The sequence below is a fragment of the Panulirus ornatus genome, chromosome 30 (assembly GCF_036320965.1).
Source record: "Panulirus ornatus isolate Po-2019 chromosome 30, ASM3632096v1, whole genome shotgun sequence".
Taxonomy (NCBI): Eukaryota; Metazoa; Arthropoda; class Malacostraca; order Decapoda; family Palinuridae; genus Panulirus; species Panulirus ornatus.
The window spans coordinates 2831362-2855000 of NC_092253.1; the positions used below are offsets into that span (position 1 = coordinate 2831362).

Below are 23639 nucleotides of genomic sequence, written 5' to 3' on the forward strand. Positions count from 1 at the left end.
GACAGAGGATGAAGGCTTGCAACACACACCGTATCAGCAAAAATACATTGGTAGGATAGTTTTGAATATGGTGTCGTCAGGAACACAACAGCATTTTATGAGTGATTAATAGAAATATCTGAAGGCTTGACACAATGGCGAAAGGTTCAGTGTGGGAGGCGAAAGAAAACGGCTTTGCGAGGCGAGCGCAGGTTTACTCACATTGTTGTTGTTATTATTGTTGTTCTTGTTGTGGTGGTACTGCTGCTGTTGCTGTTGCTGCTGCTGGTGATGGTGGTGTGAGTGCCTGACGAAGCTGCGCTCCTTCTTCACGGCCGCCGAGTCCTGGTGGCCCCTTGCCTCACCGCCCTGCCACACACAGCAAAACAGAGATACTTTATTATCACGCCAACCGGTAGATGGCGTATTAACCTCTTGAGCATGCTGGCCTGATTCACTGAGCACAACGGTACGGCCCCTGAGCGCGACGGAACGACCCTTAGGTATATTAAATAGCCTGGCTTTGGCTATGAACTCCAGGGTCGCACTGCTATGCTCAAGGGTCGCTTCGTCTTGCCATAGGAGTAAATAGGCCTGGAAGCAAAGTGACATAAAATCGTTGAAAACATGATTTTGGAACATGTAAACACTACGCAGACTCCTGTCCACGTCTGCAGCCTGATGATGACATACTGAACTGCCAGTAAACAGTCCGAAGGTCAGATGGTGTAGACAAAATGCCACGAGAGTGCTTAAGGGTAAACATATTTCAATCCCATATTTACTGTAGCAATAATTAGCATGCTTACGAAGTATACGAAAGCATTTAAACGACGGTTTTCAAATTTTTCCAGTCGGTGGTTTGACTTGACTTTGACGGTCTTAATGACTCATTTACAAGGCCAGTAACCAGGATAACCAATCATTGACTGTGTTGACGCACAAATTATTGTATTGAGTAAAGTGTTAAGGGAATGACCATCGAATAGTATAAGGAAAACGTTTATATTAAAAGAATTGTTGAATTATTTATATTATCGAGATATGCTTAGGTTATCTTGTGGCCTGCCATTATAGATGTTGGCAAGAGAACTGTACCTGATTTTATTTTCTTAATGAACTTGAATAAGTTATTATAATTAAAAACATGGAGATTAAGTTGCTGAAGTTAAGCTGAGAATATTGACGTAGAAATTATTGACCAGCGTTATTATTAATACGTGAGATTTTCGTGAGTCCTTACCGCCCGGCTCGACCGTTATTATTATTATTATTATTATTATTATTATTATTATTGTTATTATTATTTTCACCCTTAAGATTTTACTTCGAAGTTCGTTTTATATTTTGAATTTTTTTCCTTTGAATTTATTCTACATTATATTTTATACTTTGATCATCTTTCATGGGATTTCATGCCAAATCACAGTTTTCATAACTTTCTTCTAAGGATTTTATTGGGAACTGTTTATAATTCTTTCTAAGGCCATTATAATGAAATCCATTTTATCTGCAGTCACTTGAAAGTATGCAATGACCATATACGCAGTGAGAATATGGAGGGACTGTGAATTATCTTGAATAGTTGAAGGTGTTTAAGATTGTTTGAGAGGTGGTTGTAACTTGAAGTTTACGACCAATGCTGTGATGCTGTCACCAGTCGATGGGCTTATAGCCTGAATATCTGAGAATTATAAACCTATATATATTTTTGTAGCATCATCCAGTATTGAAATATGATTCCATGTGACATTAAAGTTCTAAACATCAGTGAAATGTACAGCAAATGTTCATGAATGAGTTTAAAGCATGAGATGCATACATCCTAGTAAGTGGGATGCGTACTGAAGGAACAAAGGGAATATTTATACTCTCTCCAGCACAGACATACCATCAAGAATTTTTTGTCCATTGGGGAAATAGGGCCTGAGACATTTTGCATCACTTTATCTGATAGTTTTGAAGCTGCTTGTGACAGGGACTCACTCCCTTGAGTATGACCATTGAGCTCGCCGCTACGACCCTTGCGCATAATGACCGGTTTGTATGACCTGATCAGGGGATGTCGAAGTCCAGGCCGTCATAAGCTTGGGTTGTGCCATCGTGCTCAAGGGTCGCACCGCCGTGCTCAAGGGAGATGGTTAAGGTGCGGGAGGAGGGACTGCGTCTGTACTGGATAGAGAAAGAGAGACACAACACACGCCTTCCAATGAAAGTTTTACCTGTGGGTTATGGAAGGCCACGCGTCGTCCCCTACCGCCCATTGGAACTTGGATAAGTAGCATCGCCCGCCCGCTCAGACTGTTTTATCTCACCAAAGAGGCGTCTTCACAGCCCGCCCACTTACCATGTGACGCCTTACGTTTAACTAGTCTTGAGTGGGAGTTCGTTTAAAGTTTTTTTTTATATATATAATCGGAGATTTCGACACTTTTACGAAGTCCTCAGATCTCCGTCGTTGGATGGTCAGAGAAAACCGTCACTAAAGCACGTTTTCTGTCGTTGGGGAGTTGGGGTTTTCTATGTTGATTCTTGGTACAGGCTTTTTTTTTATGACTTTATTCTCTTTATATTTTTAGTTTTCAAAGTATTTGTTATTCAGATTTTCGTCGGCCGTGAAGACAGAATAAGCCAGTGATTATTCTGTGACCATTTTCTGTGGTAATGTCGTGCTGGGAGGACGTGTCTTGTGCTTCGGAGGAACTAAACAGTTTTCAGTTTGTCTTGGCACTCCTGTGAGTCTCTCTCCTTCAGGTATTCGTTTACTTGTGGTTGTAGAATGATTCTTCAAATATGGCTTGGAATTTGTGTGTCATTCTACAGACCCTTTCACAGTTTACCAAGAACTTTAAACTTTTACACCTGGAAAAAAAAGATATGTAAATAATAAGATTTTGATACTATTTTTTCTTTCAGTATAATGTAACAACCTTTGGTTGGCTTGCCTGCCGGTCACAAAGGAACAATGTTCCCGGACATGAACACCCCTGGGTTAAGCTCGAGCCGGCTAGCACTGTCACATCTGTGGTGCATTACCATAGTTATACATTACAGCCAGAGACTGGATGTATGCAAATTAGACCATTGATCGTTTGTTCCTGACGCTGCTTTGTTGACCCGTGCAGAAACTAATTAGTCAGTGTCGTTGAGACATCCACCACTGATATTTCAGTGAATTTTTTTTGGGGGGTGAGTGAATGTTACCATACATCTGTCAGAGGAGGTGAACGACCAACGAGAATGTTAATCTATACCGTGATTGATATACGCAGACTATGTTTTGTAACGTTATTTGTCGAAATATTTTTGTCCATTTTGTAACGTATGTAGTTGGAATCTGTGTAATACATTTGTGAAAGAGAAAATTGTGCTTAAGAAATCATAAATTGTATGTCATTACGAAGGTATTTTACTGTTTGGACCTCCTAATTTGACCCCTTCAGGACGACATCAGGATCCGTGGGAATGATGGCCCAGGCCTTTAGCCTGGTTCTTGAGGGTCAGGTCAAAGGCCAGGTCGTCATACCCAAGGGTGGGTACCGTCTTGCTCAAGGTGAGTCAAAAGTTAGTGTCCTCACAGCAACCATGAAGTCATAGCAAAGTGATGTGTACCCCAACTTGTGTCTCGAGTCTTATGTTAAGGTCTAAATTTTTTTTTTATTTTGTTTTGTTTTGATATAATGCCTCAAGAATGGTGTGCCGTGTACGAATACGTTACTTTGGGCTTAGATTACCCGACTTCCATTAGGTCATGTGACATGAAACCCGTTAACGGAATAGCAGTCACCTTTCGTGATATGTTGAAGTATGTAAGTAATGATGTCCGATTGGGATAGGATAAAGTATTGCCTAAGGGTCAGGTTTCATTCTTGACTGTTGGCAACGCTGTTCCAGTGTTGTTGACATTTGAGCCAGACTTTTACGTAACTTAACCTCGAGAGCGCGACGGTACGACCCTTGAGCACGATGGTACGAATTTTTTGAGAACAGCGGTACGACGCTTGAGCGCAACTGTACTGTACGACTCTTGAATGTGATGACATGACCTCTGACACGATTTATCAGGATGCTCATTGGTAAAGTAGATTGATCATGCGACACTGAGGTAAACTAGACCAGCAGTAAACTTTTGCAGAGGGAAATCAACTGCAGAACTATACGATGTAAACCAGACCAAAGACTGAGGTATACTGTGACGCGCCAGACTCAAGGATACTGAGGTGAACCACACCGGCAAGGTGATGATTAAGGTAAACCAGACGAACACAGGAATGTAGAGGTTGCATCTTACTGACGTCTCTGGTCATAATCTCTCGAGAGACTTTTGGGGGATCGTGTGTTGTGGCCCATGATGTGATGAGAGCTATAGTTAAGGTGTGGCATCAGGTTCTTATCTCCAGATTTCCCTCTTTTGGCTTTCCTCCTTCAGTCTTGTCTCTTATACCTGGCTTCCTATGTAGCCAGTCTCTTTCCAGTACATTGTTTCTCTAACTCTGTCCCAATGAAAAGTGTCCCGCAAGGCTCTGTCCTCTGTCCTAGAGTCTTCTCACTTCTGTGAACGGTTTCCTTTCTTCAATAAATAACCAAAGGTCCTCAAACAACCAGTACTCAACACTACATTCCTCCACTTCTCTCAAGCCCCTCTCCATCTTTAGTTCGATTTTACCTCTCCTGACACAAATTCCTCCGTAAGATCAGACTTGCACAGGATTTCCCAGTGGGGCAAACTCAGTCTAGTTGCTTCAGCCCTGAAAAATAACCCCGATATATTCATATTTTCCCCCGTGTAGAATCCCAGTCGACACAAGCAAACATTATTGGTATCTCCATAACATCTGTTCCTTCTCGGAAGCCTTGCATGACGTGACATGAATGAGGAAATATTGGGGATGGGTGTAGCGCCGTGCCTTTGGATTTGGACATACCCCCACGCCTCCGCCAGCTCAGGGTTTGGATATGCCACGACGGAGGCCATACCGTAGGGTGATGAATGAGAGCAGGTGCTCAAGAATCGTCCGAACATCGACCTCGGAGCTGTACACCTTGATCACCAGCGAGAGAGTTGCGGCGTCTGGTCTCGACTTCTGCCTGCCTTTGGCTGATGAAGTCACGAGAGAGAGAGAGAGAGAGAGAGAGAGAGAGAGAGAGAGAGAGAGAGAGAGAGAGAGAGAGAGAGAATGAAATTTGCCCACAGTCAACAGGGAGTATATAGATGTATGTTAAGGTCAGACGTGTTTGTAGTGGATCAGGTGGTGTTGGCAAACATGAGGCGGGCTTCGCTCAGAGCTTCGTCTACCGTCTGCAACGCCTGATAGACGGTACGACTCTTGAGCACGGCTGTACGAACCCTGAGCAAAACGGTACAAATCTTGATACGACCTTTGAGCACGACGGTACGACCTTTGAGCACGACGGTACGACCTTTGAGCACGACGGTACGACCTTTGAGTATCATGACTTGGCCCTTGACCTATCGTGAGCCGTACCGCTCTGCTCAGGGGTCGCACTACCGTCCTTCTCGTGACGATGATCATCATAATAAAGCCTCGCGACCTATCGTCTTACTTATACGCTATCATGTGTTGCACACGGCAGACGAAGGTCTGGGCGATGTCCGCCTCATATATTTACTAAGCCAGCGCCACCTGGTCTCGTCCAAACACTCATGACCTTAGCATATATGATGTTCCCGAACCAGCCATGCTGAAATACTCCATCACTATCCACTCTTCATCTGTATAGGTTGGAATTTAAGGTTCCTGTCCTCCTATAACCTCGATCATATAAATCACCCGTTATCTGGCTTTCCCCATGTACTGTCCATCAAATCTGTTATTTGTCCTTCCCATGTTCTATCCTCCAGCAGATAACCTCGTCATAGACCATCAGATTCTTCTGTCATCTGGCTTCCCATGTACTCCCCTATAACCTGTGTGTGTATGTGTGTACTTCTCTGAATTATAAGTTACAGTGTCCTCGATGGAGGTTAGATATGCGCTTATATGGTCACAGGATATCGTGATCCGCACCACTGGAGGGCGCGCGCAGCTGATGACGTTTTCCTTATTTCGACTGGGGAAAACAGAAGGTGACTCTGCTCGCTTGAGAGATTTTAGAGATATAGAATCCTCAGCTGCTGCTGCTGCTGTTGTGGCCTGAGAAGTGACGTGCTTCCATGTGACTGGCGAATGCAAGTTTGGCTGTCAGAAGAATTTGATCGCGTGACATGGTTGAGCGCATCACAGGAATCTGTCTGTCCGCTCCGCTGGGTTGGACAATTCCACGGAACGTGTGAGTGTATATATACAGGCATCATCCACCACTTATAAATACGATTCGTTTATTGTTCCTGTCTGTTTGTCTCCGTGATTCTTACACCGTCTATGGTTACAGGGGAGTAAGTCTCAATATTTACCGTCAGGAAGACGGTAGAGGAGGGTGATATTGGTTTTATAACGAGGTCTGAGGTGAGTGTGTGAGTCACCGGGGGAAAGTGGGCGACCGTTGTATTCAGCAATGCACGTTACTGGCTCACGCCGCTGCCGCGAGGAACCACAGACTTATGACTCACGTTCGCACCGTGTGTGTGTGTGTGTGTGTGTGTGTGTGTGTGTGTGTGTGTGTGGACGGTACAGGGTGGTACACTGATCAGGTAGGTTGTAAGTAGACAGCAGCCTCCCTGGGAAGTACTACCCTCCTGACTCTTGCGATGCCCGGAGCCATCTTGCACACCCACACCCTCCCTGTCACGATGGCTGATCCTAATCCCCCTACATGCTCCATGCATCTCTCATCTTGTTTTTATTCCTGTCCTCGTACACTTTTTCTTCCCATCCGTTTCCTCGTTATAAATCACATGTTTTTACCCAGCACCTGCGAGCCGCCTCGCTCTTAAGAGGCAGGCAAGCCTTTCGGTCCTGCGAATCTTTTGAGGTTCTGTCTTTTTCATGATCTGACGTCGATGGGGGGTTTACGTTCGTGATCAGGGCCTTCAACGTACACACAGTGGCTGAATTAGGTCACGTTAACTCCAGTGGAGTGTTAGATTTCCGGGGGGGTAAGGAATGTTAAGTGAGATCACGCGGTTTGACGGATGGGGGGAGACCCAGCCGAGCGTGGAGGTTGGCTCTACGTCAGCCACCTCTACAGTAGCGCTACCCCCAGCGTCAGGCGCCGTACATAACTCAGGGTGTGGCTCGAGTTTATACCCGCCGTTCTGTTGCGCCTTCACAAGACTTGTGAGACGATATACCCCCAAGGTTATGGTCAGCGTCGCCCTTTAGATAGAGCACGCCAGTAGAAAGACGAGACGAGACTCAAACCCCTTGAGCACGACGGCACGATGCCTCAGCACGACCGTACACAACTTTGAAGCACGGCGGCACGACCTTTGGGGTATGATGTGCTCGCTCTTTTAACTGACCGAGCCATTTGGGCCAAAGTCCAGGCCACCACATACCCTGGCGTCGTACCGCCGTGCTCAAGAGGCCGAGAACAGCAAGACGGAATTCTTTGTCTAGCGACAACAGATGGCTCTGCCACGGAGGGCGTGGCTCACATGCGGCTGCCATGGGAAGGTCCTCGACTTTTGTCCTCACAAATTTCTCAGGGGCCACGGGGTTGCAAAGGGGAAGGTCCCCACGGGCCCGGGAGTTGTCGCACCGGGGATGACAACAGATGTGGCTGGCGAGTCGCTCGTTGGGTAGGTCATCCACGTCTGCCGAGCTAGACAGATGAGATCACGTTAACCATGAAGGGATTTGAGCGGCAACAGAATGTTGTGTCCGTTCGAGGATGTTCCGTCATACGATCCATTCTTAAGATCATTTCGTGACCGGGGTATATAATACCGAAGGAGTATCTGAATGCTGTATATTCTGTTGTCCCTCTGTGTACACTTCGTTTCATCTTAGCGAAGGTACAACGACGGAACCAGCAAGGTGGCCGATCATGCGTTAGGTAGAGGGTCGGCTGGCTTGAAGACTAGCCACCAGCTGTAGGAGGGAGGGAGGAGGAGGAGGAGGAGGAGGAGGAGGAAGCTGATGCAATAATCCTCCTCTTGATGATTTCATTAGTGGGTAACGCAGCGGACACGGGTGGGTCTTCAGGATGGATCATGTGAGGATCGTGGTGCATACCTTTCTCTTTCTTGGTCAGCACCCTTCACCCCTCTCGACCAGACGCGGTGCAAACATCTCTCTCTCTCTCTCTCTCTCTCTCTCTCTCTCTCTCTCTCTCTCTCTCTCTCTCTCTCTCTCTCTCTCTCTCTCTCTCTCTCTCTCTCTCAAGATCGGGTTCAAAGTGCCATCCTGGGAACATCAGAGAACACCCCTTGCATTACACAAACCCGTCACTCACTAACAGCAAGTGGGGCCCTCTCCATCCATCCCCACCACCCACCTACCCCACCTTATTCCAAACTCCCACGTGCGGAGAACCCAGCGCATATGTGACGTTCCCTCACACGCATGGCGGGGTCCTTCCTGCCCCCCACGACGGTCATCCTGGGACTTGTAACCAGTGAGTGTACAAACACAGAGGCTCAAGAGAGAGAGAGAGAGAGAGAGAGAGAGAGAGAGAGAGAGAGAGAGAGAGAGAGAGCCTCGACAGCCTACGTGTCTGGCAAGGTTCCACATATATGTCAAATGATGTCTTCGGCCCAACTCCTGCACCGTCGCCCACTCCGTCAGCTGCCCACACGAGAGCCTGGCCAGCCACGCAGGGCAACACGATTATAGAGTGTAAAAAGGGAGAGAGAGAAAAAAAAAAGAAAATAAAAAGGACAGCGTCAATTCCTGAAGCCTTCTGTTCTCATCCCCATAAACATGATGGTGTAGTTTTTTAGCCCGACGGTACGATCCCTGAGCACGACGGTACGATCCCTGAGCCCGACGGTACAGTACCTGAGCCCAACGGTACAATACCTGAGCCCGACGGCACGATACCTGAGCATGACGTTACAATGTCTCGTGAGGATGTCAGAAGTTGTCAGGCCACGTCCCACGTCAGCATCTGTATGGTGCACTGTTCCTCCGTGTAGATCTGGCCAGTTTGACATACAAATGGTCTGCTCAGGTGTTACTTCCGGAGTTGTGTTGCTGCCCCTTGCGTTGTGTTCCTGCTCCTTGAGTTGCATTGTTGCTCCTGGAGTTGTGTTGTTGCTCTCTGAGTTGTTTTGCTGCTGTTGGAGTTGTGTTTGTTGTCGTGTTACAAAATGTTAGATTACCTGATGTACTTCATGAATCACTACTTCTCGATCTTCGGATTGTCTCAGCCCTTCCCATTCTGCAACGGGGTCAAGATTTCTCACGGCCCTTAGGGTTGGTAAGGGCCCCAGCCTCTCTCCTGTGGCCATACAGGGGCTGCTGGTCCTCAAGGGCCCAGTAAGGGTCGGGGTCTTGCAGGAAGTGCCACTTGGGGCTGTCGGCCAGGGCAGGGAACACCCAGTTCTGACTACCACTGCCGCAACATGACTCACATTCTCTCTCTCTCTCTCTCTCTCTCTCTCTCTCTCTCTCTCTCTCTCTCTCTCTCTCTCTCTCTCTCTCTCTCTCTCTCTCTCTCACCTCGACACCACAGCACTTGAGGAAGAGGAAGGAGCACCCTTCCCTTTGCAAGCCAGCCACACACACTTACACACTCACACACACACACACACACACACACACACACACACACATACACACACACATACACACACACACACACACACACACACACACACACACACACACACACACGCCTCCCCCGACGATTGGCCTGTGGTTCACGGGTGTTGCGCCAGGTGTCTCTCCCCCATCACCACCGTAGATAGTTCTGGAGAGCAGGATGTATTAATACATCATATTTATATATATCAACCTCTATGCTTTCTGTATGAGGCAGTAAAGTGATAGAGTATAGCACTGTAGGTCATTTATTCTCCCCCCCCCCCCCCTCTTACAGTAAGACGGCAGCAAAGTATAAAAGACCCACTTTAAGACTTGACCTTTCCCCACTCCCCACACACCCACACATTAAAAACCAGAATTGGCCAATTTCAGAACCTGATCTGGAGGAACTGACTTCCTGCCGATGACACCTGGGAATACATATAAAGAAACATCACCCCGACGTCCGTGGTTGGTGAATTTGTGGAAACCGTCGCACTTGACACGATCTTAAAGCCATTTCGAGAGAACCTCCACCGAGTTGATTTTTCTTGAAGGAAACTGTTAAACATGTGCAATGTCTTACCAACGAGAGCAGCTGGAAGGCAGCATCATAAATACGTTTAAAAATAGCCCTGACGAACACCCCGTTTCAAGTCCACGTCTGACGTTATTTACGCCTCCCTAGTTAAAAATAATTCCTAGTTATTTCCCCCTCCTCATCTTTATGACTTTTCCCCCCTCTTTCCACACGGATTTCTGTCGGTCCATCTGAAGAAGAAGGCTGTACTGAGACGTTGGAGGAGCAAGGAAAACTCGGGCGGGACTTGATGTCTTCCATAGCCATTTCTCTCATCCTCTCCTCATCCGTCGCGATGGATGAGGAAGACGGGGGAGGGACTGTCTGGGAAGGTCCATGTAGAATTGGGGGGGGGGGGGTTGTCGACGGTGTCCAGATAGAGTGGTAGGGCTGTCTAAGACCTGTCCAGTGGCAGTGGCAGGCGATGGTGAATAGTGAGGGCAAGTGCCAAGTGTAGGTGGAAGTGCTGCTGGAGGTGAGGCCACTCTGGCACCTTAATCGAGAGAGGCATGTGGAGTGCCACAGGTCAGGCGTGGGGGAGGGGGAAGTAGTGCCAGAGGAAGTAGACACAGGCAGAAATAAGCTGTTCCTTCCCCCCCTGTCAGTGGGCCAGAGCTGTGCTGAGAGAGAGAGAGAGAGAGAGAGAGAGAGAGAGAGAGAGAGAGAGAGAGAGAGAGAGAGAGAGAGAGAGAGTGAGTCCCTCCCCACCTTCCCCTTTGCCTCCCTCCTCCGTACCCACCCCAAGTGATGACATAACTGTCATGTCATGTCATGAGCCCCCCCGCCCCCCCACCAAGAGACCCGGTACCCGGGTCCATCTGTCACCCATCTGTCACGGGGCCCCTGAGCCTTGGTCTGGTCAGAGGCTCGGCTATCGTATCCAAAGGCCGTACCGTCGTGCTTCAAGGGCCGTACCCTCGTGCCCTTGAATTGAGATTCTCACTCTGTAATTTTGTTCCTCTTTCACATAATGATATTCTCTCTCTCTCTCTCTCTCTCTCTCTCTCTCTCTCTCTCTCTCTCTCTCTCTCTCTCTCTCTCTCTCTCTCTCTCTCTCTCTCTCACACACACACACACACATTAAGACAGCTTCCCCGCCCACTTGGATGTCAGCAGCCAACCCGTTCCACTTTACAGGATGTGAGTGAAAAGTATAAATGATATACCATGACAGACCCCCCACGGGCCGAGGTAGTCCTTAAGGGCATCTGATCTCGCCTCGAACCACCTCTGCCTGGCTCTCGGGGTGCCGGAAATAGAACCTGATCCATGTCTCTCTCTCTCTCTCTCTCTCTCTCTCTCTCTCTCTCTCTCTCTCTCTCTCTCTCTAGCCTGAGCCTTAACCCGAGACTGCGTACTCACTACCTTATGTGTACCTTGTCTTTATTCTTACACACACACACACACACACACACCAGCTTGAGGTAGATACCCATTCATCGACCAGCCCTGAGGGGAGGATGAAGACCTGGGTTGAGTGTAGGCCGACTGCTACGCCTAGGATTCGAACCCATGTTGGTCCGACCCCGGGCCGGTTCGTGGTCACTCATGGTCAGTAACGCTAATCGTTACTCCACGGAGGCCCGTGTGTGTGTGTGTGTGTGTGTGTGTGTGTGTGTGTGTGTGTGTTAGTTTGATAGACCTTTTAATTTTCTTTTATTGCATTGTTAAGATGCACAGGGCAGTACTCGAAGCGGACGCTGTGAGAGTGTTTGGATTTGTGTCGAAATGTGAACACGGGTGAGGCATCACGTCTTAACCCTTTCAGGACGACGGCACGACCCTTGAGCACGACGATACGACCCTTGAGCACGCCGGGCATCATGCCCAAGGGTCTTACCTTCGTACTCAAAGGGGGGGTGGAGGGGGGGAGGTGAACTTAACGACACAGGAAGACGTCTGCAAAGAAAAAACAGATTCAACCAAAGAAAAGCCAAATTCTTACGTCAAGCTTCCATATCACCGTAGTGGGATTGGCTCCCCAAATAAAGACATCTGCCTTGGAGGACAACGACGAAGGATTCCAGTGCCTCGATCATCACGTAAACTGATATTTGTATACTCTCTTGTGTAAACTCAAGTGTAGACTGATTGTGGAGGGTTGTGTACCTTGTATGTTATACCCTTTGCGATGGTTTGGGAGGTCATCCACCTCCTACAGCTGCGTCTGGGACCAAACTGTTAGTGTTTACGGAGAAGGTTAAACAAAAAATGGATGAGTTTTTCTGAACTGTAATACATGAGGAAATGTATTTTGTCGTAAAATCGAATATAATTTGCCGAATAGTCGTAAACTCATGTTGAAATATAAAGCTAATACTGTGGTCTCATTATCTAATCCGTGATCGCTTATATCAACAACGCACAGCATTTTGATATGGAACCTAAGCTACGTGTTAAGTATACGATGAAATTCAACCGTTGTCAAGTGTTGTTTTGTGGTGTAGTAGTGGCATAGTGGGTCATTTTGTTTTGATGCTGTTCCGGACTTGGCGTTCGAGCGGTGGTGCAAGGGAGTGTGGGGTGTGTGGCTAGGGGTCGTTGAGTACTCATACCTTTGTAACTCCTCCCTCGCTCACTCTGTACAACCCACCCGGTGTACAAAGGGAAGCTGCACACAGGAGGCTTGCAGGCGCTACAAGACAGCGGGGGAACAAACTCTACACATAATGCAAGACCGAGTCAGCTTAGTGCGACCCATATGACACACTTTGGTTCCCACGCGAAGCCTCTGAGCACTTAAGACGGAACCTCCAGTCAGCCGTCGACGACGCACACAATGAACAATGCCTGGCATAGCTTGGCTAACTTCCTCCCTGACCCAGCTAACAATAACATTACTAAACACACTCATACACACACATACACACACACATACACACGCACACACACTTCCAGTATGTCAAGGCTATATGGCTAAGGCTAGATCCCCTCATAGATCGTAGGTAGGTGTAGGTAGGTAGGTAGGTAGGTACATTAGACCGCTATATAACTCTCTCCCATTCCTCAGCTGTACCTTCTCAGCCCACTCCCTACCCAGTCCCTTCTTCAGTTTCCCTCCCAACCGCTCATGAAAAAGACCCCTTAGCATCCACGCGTCACCCCCCTCCCACCCCACCTCTCCAGGAAGTTCTTGTTATTGTCTTCGTGCTCTGCTGTGCTCCACTCATTCTGGGGGAACAGTGCTCTGCTCCAGTGAGGGGCAGCAAGTCCTTGATATTGTAAGGATATGATTTCATCATCTTCCCAGCATCTGGTTGGTACTGCTCGCGTATCCGGGGTGGCTCTTCCTCCTCAAAGTGGAGTCAAAGCCTTTTCGTCTTATTAACTCTCCTCTCGTCTCCCCCTTTTTCCCATATATCCGTAGTGTTTCTTTCTTCCTGTCCTACATCTGTTGCTCTCGTGAGCTGATTGCGTGTGCCCCAGTTACTGCGGTTTGGTACCGCGCGGCACGCGAGTACCTGCTGCTTCCCATAGTTTCTCTGCTGATATCAGCCACTCGAGGATTGACCGTTATGGTAACTTCTCTCCTCGAACAGCAAGGATGTGTAATTCCCTTCCATCCTTCCATGTCTTTCCTTCCTCTTCCACTAACCCCACCACCTTCAAGAGTCACAGCTGCGAGCACCAGAGGAACATTTTGTTCTTATAATCTTTATTCTTCCGTTCCTGCAAGATGGCCAGGATTGGGGCAGGTTTTTGCCGGTGTCATGTTGCCGCATGAGGAGTATAGCAATCAGAATAGCGCGATATATCGAGGTATATCTTGAGATCAAGAGACGAGACGCTTCTCTCCTGTTAAACTTGCTGCTTTTTAATATATATATATATATATATATATATATATATATATATATATATATATATATATATATATATATATATATATATATATAATTTAAGGCCTGGGTTGTTGGTGTCTTGCTGAATAATCTCTTAAAGTAACAGGTGACTCAGAGAGAGAGAGAGAGAGAGAGAGAGAGAGAGAGAGAGAGAGAGAGAGAGAGAGAGGTAGTCGCGACACCGAGAACCCGCTGGTCGCTTTGTTTTTCCCCCATCCTCTCTCTCCCCTCAGTAGGAGGAGGAGGAGCAAAGTGCTACCTGAGCCAGCCCTCACCATCACCTGTAGTGTATCCTTACACAACACCACCACCAACACCAGGCACATTCTAAAGGCTAAAGCACTGTCGTTGAAAATAATGACATTCTGTCGTAAGTTGACACGACAGGAGGGGTTTAGAAAAAAAAAAAAAATGAGGGGGGGAGGCGATGGGGGTTGGAGTAGAAAGACGATGTCACTAACCACAAAGTGGCTTGGCTGCCAGACGTAAAAGCGATTCTGGATATTCTTCAACATTCTTCAGCCAGTTGCGTTACCGACACAGTATAAAAAGAGAAAAGAATATTTTCGTTGTGCAAGATATGCAGGATTTATATTGGCAGATCGTGGGTTCGAATCTCCGGCCGGACGTAACTGTGACGGGCGTCTCATTTAAGCCGTTCGTCTCCATTACGTAAACCTCAAGTGGGTGCTGTGCGATACTATCAGTCACACGGAGGAAGGTGGGTATGATGGTGTCAGATGAACGTGATAAATACGTCCAAAATTATGATTTAATCTGGTGTACTGTTATTGTTTCGTCCTTCCCTCGTCATATGATTGTACTCTGTATAGATCTCTCTGCTTCTGAACCTGGAAAAGTTATTTTGATGTTATTTTCTAGCCTCTCCGTTTCCATTATAGCTATTTCATTTGATTCTTAGAATGTATAACTACATTATTATTTCGTGTTGTCTCAGGTGTACTAAATGTACGGTGCGTTCCAGTCTCAGGGTGGACACGCCCCACACTTCAGAGAGCCAATCCCCCAGCCCAACAGACCACTCCCCCACAAGCCACGCCCCACTACTCCCCTCCCCGTAGTTTTCTGTAGTCTGAAAAAAACAAAGGAGTGAGATTTGAAAGATAATGGTATGACGGCCATTATAAAAGGTGGGAAATGTACAGTGATATATTTTTTGAGAACCGATAACACGGTCGCTTGTGGATGGCTTTAACCCTCTCTCCACGGAGCCCCTGTCTCCCTACTGTTTTCAACCACACATTTTGCAAACACACGAGAAAGACTTCTCATTTATTTGCCTCATTTACCTCATTTGTTTGCAACATTTCCCTCGTGTATTTGCAACAGTTCCCTCATTATTTGCTCTATTTACCTCATTTATTTGCTTCATTTATCCCATAATTGATTTTTTTTTATTCACCTCGGACTTCTTTTCACTAATTTGAACACATCGATGACTGTGACAACTTTCCTCGTGTGAGATCGGTCGATGTTGTGAGGCAAAGGGAAGCTAGTAGGTAGATACTGACCTTCTTCAAAATCCATTTGTATTTTCACTTCTGCCTCTACCCCCAGGAGTCCGCCCCAGGGGAACACTATCACCCCAGAAGTCCACCGCCACCACTTCCAAAGGGACACTTACCACCACAGGAATCCACCTGCGCCACCCCAGAAAGCCACTCCCACCCCAGGAGGCCATTCCCCCCATTCTAGTTCACATCCCAGGAGGTCATACACCCCAGAGGGTCACATTCAACCCTGTGGTCCTTTCCTAGAGGGACCCTCAACCCCCCCCCAGAAAGCCATTCCTCATATAACAGAGGATCAGTCTCCTGAATAGGCCTTCTTTCCTCACCCCAGAGAACCATACTCACCCCAGAAAGCCTTTCTCCCCACCCAAAGAGCCGCTTTCACCCCAGGAAACCATTTCCTTCCCACCAGAGGTCCGCTGTCACCACACGGGCCATTCCCCTCGCCCCATAGGGCCACAATCACCCCAGGATGCCTTTCGCTCCCCACTCAGAGTCACTTTCACCCCAGGGGAAAACGTCCCCACACCCCAGCTATCACCTGCAAGAAAGCCACGCCCCGACCCACAGGTAGCCACGCCCCACCTGACACACAGCCCCACCCCTCCACACCAGGAAACTAATTAATGTTAAAACATGAATTTTTTTTTACCCAGAGGCCGGCAGTGTTTACCCTAGATTACCTGGCTGTAGGGTACTCACTAGAGAGAGAGAGAGAGAGAGAGAGAGAGAGAGAGAGAGAGAGAGAGAGAGAGAGAGAGAGAGAGAGAGAGAGAGAGAGAGAGAGAGATTGCGTCCTATATGTATATGACGGTGTAACATCACATTAAGCAGGTTTAGTGAACGCCCTTACGATGGTACCCCTGGCGTTCTCAGTACACTTTGGGGAAAATAATTATTAAACGCCCAAAATAATGATGAGGTGGAGGGGTGTGGGGTGTAGTGTGTGTGTGTGGGGGGGGGGGGGGTAGTGAGTTGAGTTCAACGCTCGACATATGACAGGTACTCAACGCCCAGACGTATAGGGTCGTTCAACGCCCACGCGGTGGGGTCCTTAACGTCCAACATTTCATCATATACGACCGATGATATGTCATTGTGTACCTAATAATAAATGTATTATGCGCCGCACCTGCCCGCCTACCGACATTAAGGGCAATAATCCCACAAGTCATCTGGTTACCAAGAACCTTATGGGGATCGCCGAGGAAAGCGGCGGTACGAGTCGTTTTAAATCAACTTTTTAAATCCACTCTTCGGAGGAAGGGAGGTGAGGAGGGAGGGAGGGGATGGTTGGTCGGAGGAAGGGGGGGGGTGATCCCCCCCCCCCCCCCCCCGGCCGCCACCTCGCGTGCATTCCTGAGGGGCAACGTCACCGCAGGCATGACGTCACGATGGGTAATTTGTATTATGACCCGAGCGATGCTCCTGGGCTGTGTGGCTGTCGGGGGCTCCCTGTATGGTCTCTGTTGGTAAATGTATGGTCTCTTTTTACCGTATGGTCCCTGTTCACTGTATAGTATGTTAGTATATGTATGGTCTCTTCGGTCTATGGTCCCTGGCAGTACATGTATGGTTTCAGTTCGTGTATGTATGGTCTCTGTTCACTATGAGGTCCCTTTGCCATATGGTCTCTCTTCTCTGTGTGGTCTCTGTTCGTAGATGTAATCTTTCTGTTGACTGTATGGTCTCTTGTTTAGACACGTATGGTCTCTTGTTTAGACACGTATGGTCTCTATTCACTGTATATGCTTTTTTTATAAGACAAGGTCTTCGTTCACTATACGGTCTCTATATATGGTGTGTTCATTATATAGTGTCCAGTGTATGGTTTCTGCTAATTATGTGGTCTCATCATATATACGCATGGTTTCTCTAAACCAGTTTTGTGGTCTCTGTTCACCATATGGCTCTTCAGTCACCGCCGCCTCAGGGACCTACAGATAAGAGACTCTTGAGTTGGTCTCTCCTGGGAGAGTTTTGAGACACTGATAACACGATGAGGGTCTACACTTACTGGGCCTTTTGTAAATACAGTTTGTTATTGTTAGTTATGTTTATGGCAGAGCATAATGCTCCCCATGTTAATTATTATTATCATTATTATTATTATTATTATTATTATTATTATTGTATTCTCCTTCATCTTCTTCTTCTTCTTCTTCTTATTATTATTATTATTATTATTATTATTATTATTATTATTATCATTATTATTATCATGTATTTATTTATTCGTGTCATCATTTCTGGAGTAGGATATAAGAATTATTGTAAATTATAAAGAGAATAGATTATCTGAGGCTCTTTCTGCACTTGGCATACACATACGGTTGGATACATGCATGTATAGTTAGATACACATACATACAGACATACACCCGGATATATATATATATATATATATATATATATATATATATATATATATATATATATATTCCTATGAGTTCACGGGGAAAATGAAACACGAAAAGTTCCCAAGTGCACTTTCGTGTAATAATCAATCACATGTTTACCAAATGGCGTCCTAGCTTCGTCTCTTCGATGTATATCAACTGACTGTTATGTTTCTCTCTTGTGTCTCCCCTGATGATGTGATTATTACACGAAAGTGCACTTGAGAACTTTTCGTGTTTCATTTTCCCCGTGGACTCATAGGAATATCTTGATCACGCGCAAAATTGTGATCCTTTCCAATATATATATATATATATATATATATATATATATATATATATATATATATATATATATATGTATATATATATGTATATATATATATATATATATATATATATATATATATATATATATATATATATATATATATATATATATATATATATATATATACAATAGTTCACAGAGACGGGGCAACATGAGTGTAAAACTGTCTCCCCGAAACACACAAATAGTCATTACTCAAACACATAAACACCAGCACACGGTTATGTTGACCATATAAGGAAACTCCCCCCCCCACCCCCACTCCCCTGGGACTAGCGTGAGATCATGACTATATACAGGCCGCACGGAGGGCGCCAGGTGGGAAGGGGGAGAGAGAGAGAGAGAGAGAGAGAGAGAGAGAGAGAGAGAGAGAGAGAGAGAGAGAGAGAGAGAGAGATCAACAAAGATGTTGATCGTGAGACACACACACACACACACACACACACACACACACACACACACACACACACTTAAAGTAGACAAACTAGCGAACAAACGCACAGAGAGAAATATCATAGGATAAAAAGTAATAAAAAAAAAAAGACGGACGGACAGACAGAGTGACAGGTTGGGAAGACAGAGCTGTAAAAGAGACAGAGAGGACTAGACAGCGTAAGGTGAGGAGAGTGAGAGATCGAGACCATAATGAACGAATCATACAGAACAGACAAGTGTAACTGGCGAGACAATATATCTCTCGCATCAGCCAGGGAGGAACCTTGAAACACACACACACACACACACACACACACACACACAGACCAGCCTTGGTGTAGACGTAGAGGAATTGTCATATTAAGTTATGTGAAATCTGTTGCGAAATTTACCCGCAGGGCGACGCGTGGTGACGGTGCGTAGCCAGCCAGGGTAAGGTATAGTGAGCGAGGCAGGGAGGGTGGGAGGCGGGTTGAGAGAGGAGGTGTAGTGAAACAAGGCATTGCGTAACTGACCATGAGTCATCACGGGCCCGCATGGGCTCGAGTCTTGGGCGCGATGGTCGGCCCACACCCACCCCAGGTGTTCAGTCTTCTTGGAGGAGTGGGGGAAGGGTGCTGGTCGGTATAATGATACCTGGCTTAGGCTAGTATATATATATATATATATATATATATATATATATATATATATATATATATATATATATATGTATGTATATGTATATATATTGTTCATATTGTCTATTTTCATTCCTCTTCTTTCAGATGAACGCACATATGTTGCTTTGATTATGATAATGATAATAATTAGTTCAAACTGTTGTAAAATGATTATTATCGAGCACGTGCGCACACATGCACGTGCATCTGGGCGGAATTTCGCCAGTTGCCCCCAAATTGCGTCGTAGGCGAAAGCCAATTTAGGGTTCGTGACTCGCCCGTGTAATGCTCCCTGCGGGTTTCCTCGTCCCACCCGCGGTTTTTTTTTTTTTTTATATATACCAATGATATATAGATATATACAGCAGGGTCAGGTGCGTCGATGTGATCCTCCACACCGCGTTTCCCCAAGCATGCTTGTGCATGTCATCACAGCTGACTGAACATAGTGTGTTTGCATAAAAACATAATGAACGTTTTATATATATATATATATATATATATATATATATATATATATATATATATATATATATATATATATATATATATATGTATATATATATATATATATATATATATATATATATATATATATATATATATATATATATATATATATATATATATATACAATTATATGTGTGTGTGTGTGTGTGTGTGTGTGTGTGTGTGTGAGTAATAAATACTCATGTAGTGAGTATTTTTTACTCACTTTTTAAAGCGTGGCGTAATTTTGTATACTGCCCACGCAGGTAGAGGAGGCCTGTAAGGGTCAGGTCAGAGGTCACGCCATCATAATCAAAAGGTCGTACCGCCGTGCTGAATGAACGTGAAGTCGTACTCGAGGGTCGTACCGTCGTTCTCAAGGTTCGAACCATCGTGCTCGAAGGGTCGTTCGTCTGTATTCCTGAGTACGTGTTTCCTTGGGCCGACAGGGGTCGTCGTGACCCCTGTGGTGGCTCAGTAAGGTCTGGGGCACGACCTCTCTGGTCGTGGAGCCGAACTGTCACCTTTATTAGGTACAGGAAGTGTTTGCTGGGGGGGGGAAGGGGGCATTAATCCGCGTAGGTCGGGGGATGATTGTGGGGTGGGGGAATCTTCGAGGCGTCTGACCTCTTGTTGTGGGGCGCTACGACGGGGGTGTGGGTGTGGTGGGGTGGGGGGGCATATGTGTGTGGATCATGTGGCAGCTTGTGTCATACCGAGGCTTCATCGTGGGTAATTGGTTCATGGGGTTTATTCCGCCACGCCTCCGTGGTGCGGCGGTTACTGTAGCTCACCGTGGCGCATTCACGGGGCCGTCCGGGGTCCAGTCTCCACAGGGTCGAGTCCTGGATGCGGCAGTCGGTCCACAGTCAACCCAGTTCGTCAGCCCGAAAGGGTTCGATCGAATGGGTACATATACATAGCTAGCATATATATTCATATTTATTCATTTATTTTATTTATTTTGCTTTGTCGCTGTCTCCCGCGTTAGCGAGGTAGCGCAAGGAAACAGACGAAAGATATGTGTGTGTGTGTGTGTGTGTGTGTACATATAAGCGTGTCAGAGAGAGAGAGAGAGAGAGAGAGAGAGAGAGAGAGAGAGAGAGAGAGAGAGAGACTCTCCCGCGCGTGAGGAAGATAGCAACGCACCTCGCAACAGCTAGAGGGAGGCGTCTCCTCACCTGCCGAGTCTAAATTTCGCCTCAGTTGGAACGTCCTCTTGTGATGCGTTTTTTAATTTCGTGAAATACCAGAGCCGTGTGTAGACCTTGGCTAGTTCATTTCTCCCACGAGTTATATATATATATATATATATATATATATATATATATATATATATATATATATATATATATATATATATATATATATATATATGAATAATCAAACTGACCAACAGTAGTAACAGACTGAAGACCTATAATTGCACAGTAGTTACAAACAAAGACCCATACTTAACAGAGCAGCAACAGCAGCAGTCTAGAGCATATTAGATTGTGTTCAACTCTGGCGCGAGAGTTTCCACGAAAATAGTTTATTGTAATCATTTTCAGACGTAAGGAAATCTGAGTAACACGTCACCAGTCATCATGCGGTATTGACGTCCTCCTCCTCCTCCTCCTCCTCCTCCTCCTCCTCCTCCACCTCCCCCTCCCCCTCCTCATCTTCTTCTTCTTCTTCTTCTTCTTCTTCTTCTTCTTCTTCTTCTTCTTCACCATCTTCTTCCTCTTCTTCTTCTTCTTCTTTCTTCTTCTTCTTCTTCTTCTTCTTCTTCTTCTTCTTCTTCTTCTTCTTCTTCTTCTTCTTCTTCCTCTTCTTCACCTTCAGTACGAAAATATTCTTTGGCCTTTCTATCATCTCCGTTTTCTTCCCTTATGGTAAGAACAGACACACACACCGTGAGACAGTAGCTTCTGGAGGCTGGGTCCTGCAGCAACGCGTTGGTTACGTGATTATCTTGCAACTTAGATACGTTATCTCTTATATCATGTCTTGAATTAAGTGTGTTTTAAGTTATGGAAATTGCAGCCCGTGGATATTTGATCCTTATTCATATGATCAGATTGATCACCCTATAACCCCCCCCCCCTCCCACACACACACACACACACACACACACACACACACACACACACACACGTGTGTACGTACATACTTGAGGCCGCACTTGGTCAGTCAGCATCGTAAGTCAATCATTAATCACCGTGGCTAACCCCAGCTTCTCTATCCTGACCTGGGCGGGTACCGAGGCAGTGGGGTCCTGGAAACTTGAGGGAGGTCAGCGAGTCCGTTTCACAAGCGAACGAGAGAGAGAGAGAGAGAGAGAGAGAGAGAGAGAGAGAGAGAGAGAGAGAGAGAGAGAGAGAGAGAGAGAGAGAGGCTTACCAGTGCCACCAAGGACAGTAGGCGGTGAGGTAATTCCTTACTCCAGCAGAGACCGACCTCCGCGCTCACACACACACACACACACACACACTCATTTAATATATGATATATGACTACTTCATATATCCTGGTTGAGCCCATTAACAGCCCGTCATCCCCTGTATACCACATCACTCCATTTCGTTCTATCCTATGCATGCCTCACAACCCCTCCTGAATGTTCAGGCCCCGGTCACTCAAATTCATCTTTCACTCCATCCTTCCACATCAGCCTCTATTTCCCCCTTCTTGTTACCCTCCACTTCTGTGATGTTTGCTCTCTTAAGTCAACCTCTCCTCACTGATCTGCTTCATGTGTCCTCACTAATTCAGCTGGCTTGTACGTACTCTTGTTACTACCACATCTCTCTTCCCTCTCCCTTATCATTTGTTACACGATGAACCATCTTTACAACAGTGTCCTCAAATATTCAATTCTCAACACATCCAGTTTCTTCCGCATATATATATATATATTTTTTTTTTTTTTTTTTTCCAAGAGAAGGAACAGAGGGGGCCAGGTGAGGATATTCCAAAAAAGGCCCAGTCCTCTTTTCTTAACGCTACCTCGCTAACGCGGGAAATGGCGAATAGTTTAAAAGAAAGAAGAAAGAAGAATATATATATATATATATATATATATATATATATATATATATATATATATATATATATATATATATGGGTCTCGATGTACGTGCCTGTAGCACACCCATCAGGAAGCCATACTATACACAAATCACAGTTATAGGATATGAAGGCCAGCATTCGAAGCCGTGTGACGTATCCCCCGGCCGTCCACAGGGGCGAACCTGGTCAGCTTACGGCAACAGCTGGCTAGATCAGCATTTCGTCTCTGCCCATAAACGTACCTGGGGAGGCCAGACTTGGCGGCGGCATCAGGGGCTGAAGGGCGTACAGGAGTGTCTCGGGGGGGGGGGGGGGGGGGGGGGGGGGATTTAGGTAACACGAGAGTGCGAACCTGTGAACACGATGGTACGACCTTTGAGCACGACGGTGTGGCCCCTTGCTACGACTGGTTGATCCTGTAAACACGATGGTACGGCCCTTCGTTACGACGGTACGACCTTTGAGCACGACGGGTGCTGCCCCTCAGTAACGACATTACGACCGTTTGAAGACAGTGGTACGACCCTTCAGCGCGACGATACGATCATTCGGTACAGTTGTACCGTTGTACTCAGTGGTCGCATTGTTGTGCAGAGGGCGTTGAGGAGGAGGAGGAGGAGGAGGAGGAACTGGTCGTAGATGTAAGAGGTACAATCTGAAAATCCTGTGTACTGTACCTTTTTGAA

General features: G+C 46.2%; 1 protein-coding gene across 13 annotated transcripts in view; it reads right to left on the bottom strand.

The window, feature by feature from the left end:
• Positions 1 to 23639, bottom strand: part of LOC139758319 (uncharacterized) — a 91962-nt gene that overhangs the window by 38777 nt on the left and 29546 nt on the right. For 8 of the 13 annotated variants that reach the window (XM_071679565.1, XM_071679562.1, XM_071679557.1 and 5 more), the window contains exon 3: positions 202 to 348. In XM_071679565.1, coding sequence (XP_071535666.1) covers positions 202 to 348 — 147 coding nt within the window. Of the gene's footprint in view, positions 1 to 201; positions 349 to 2201; positions 2842 to 23639 lie in introns of all 13 variants that reach the window. The other 5 variants (XM_071679563.1, XM_071679555.1, XM_071679564.1 and 2 more) reach the window with 1 other exon arrangement.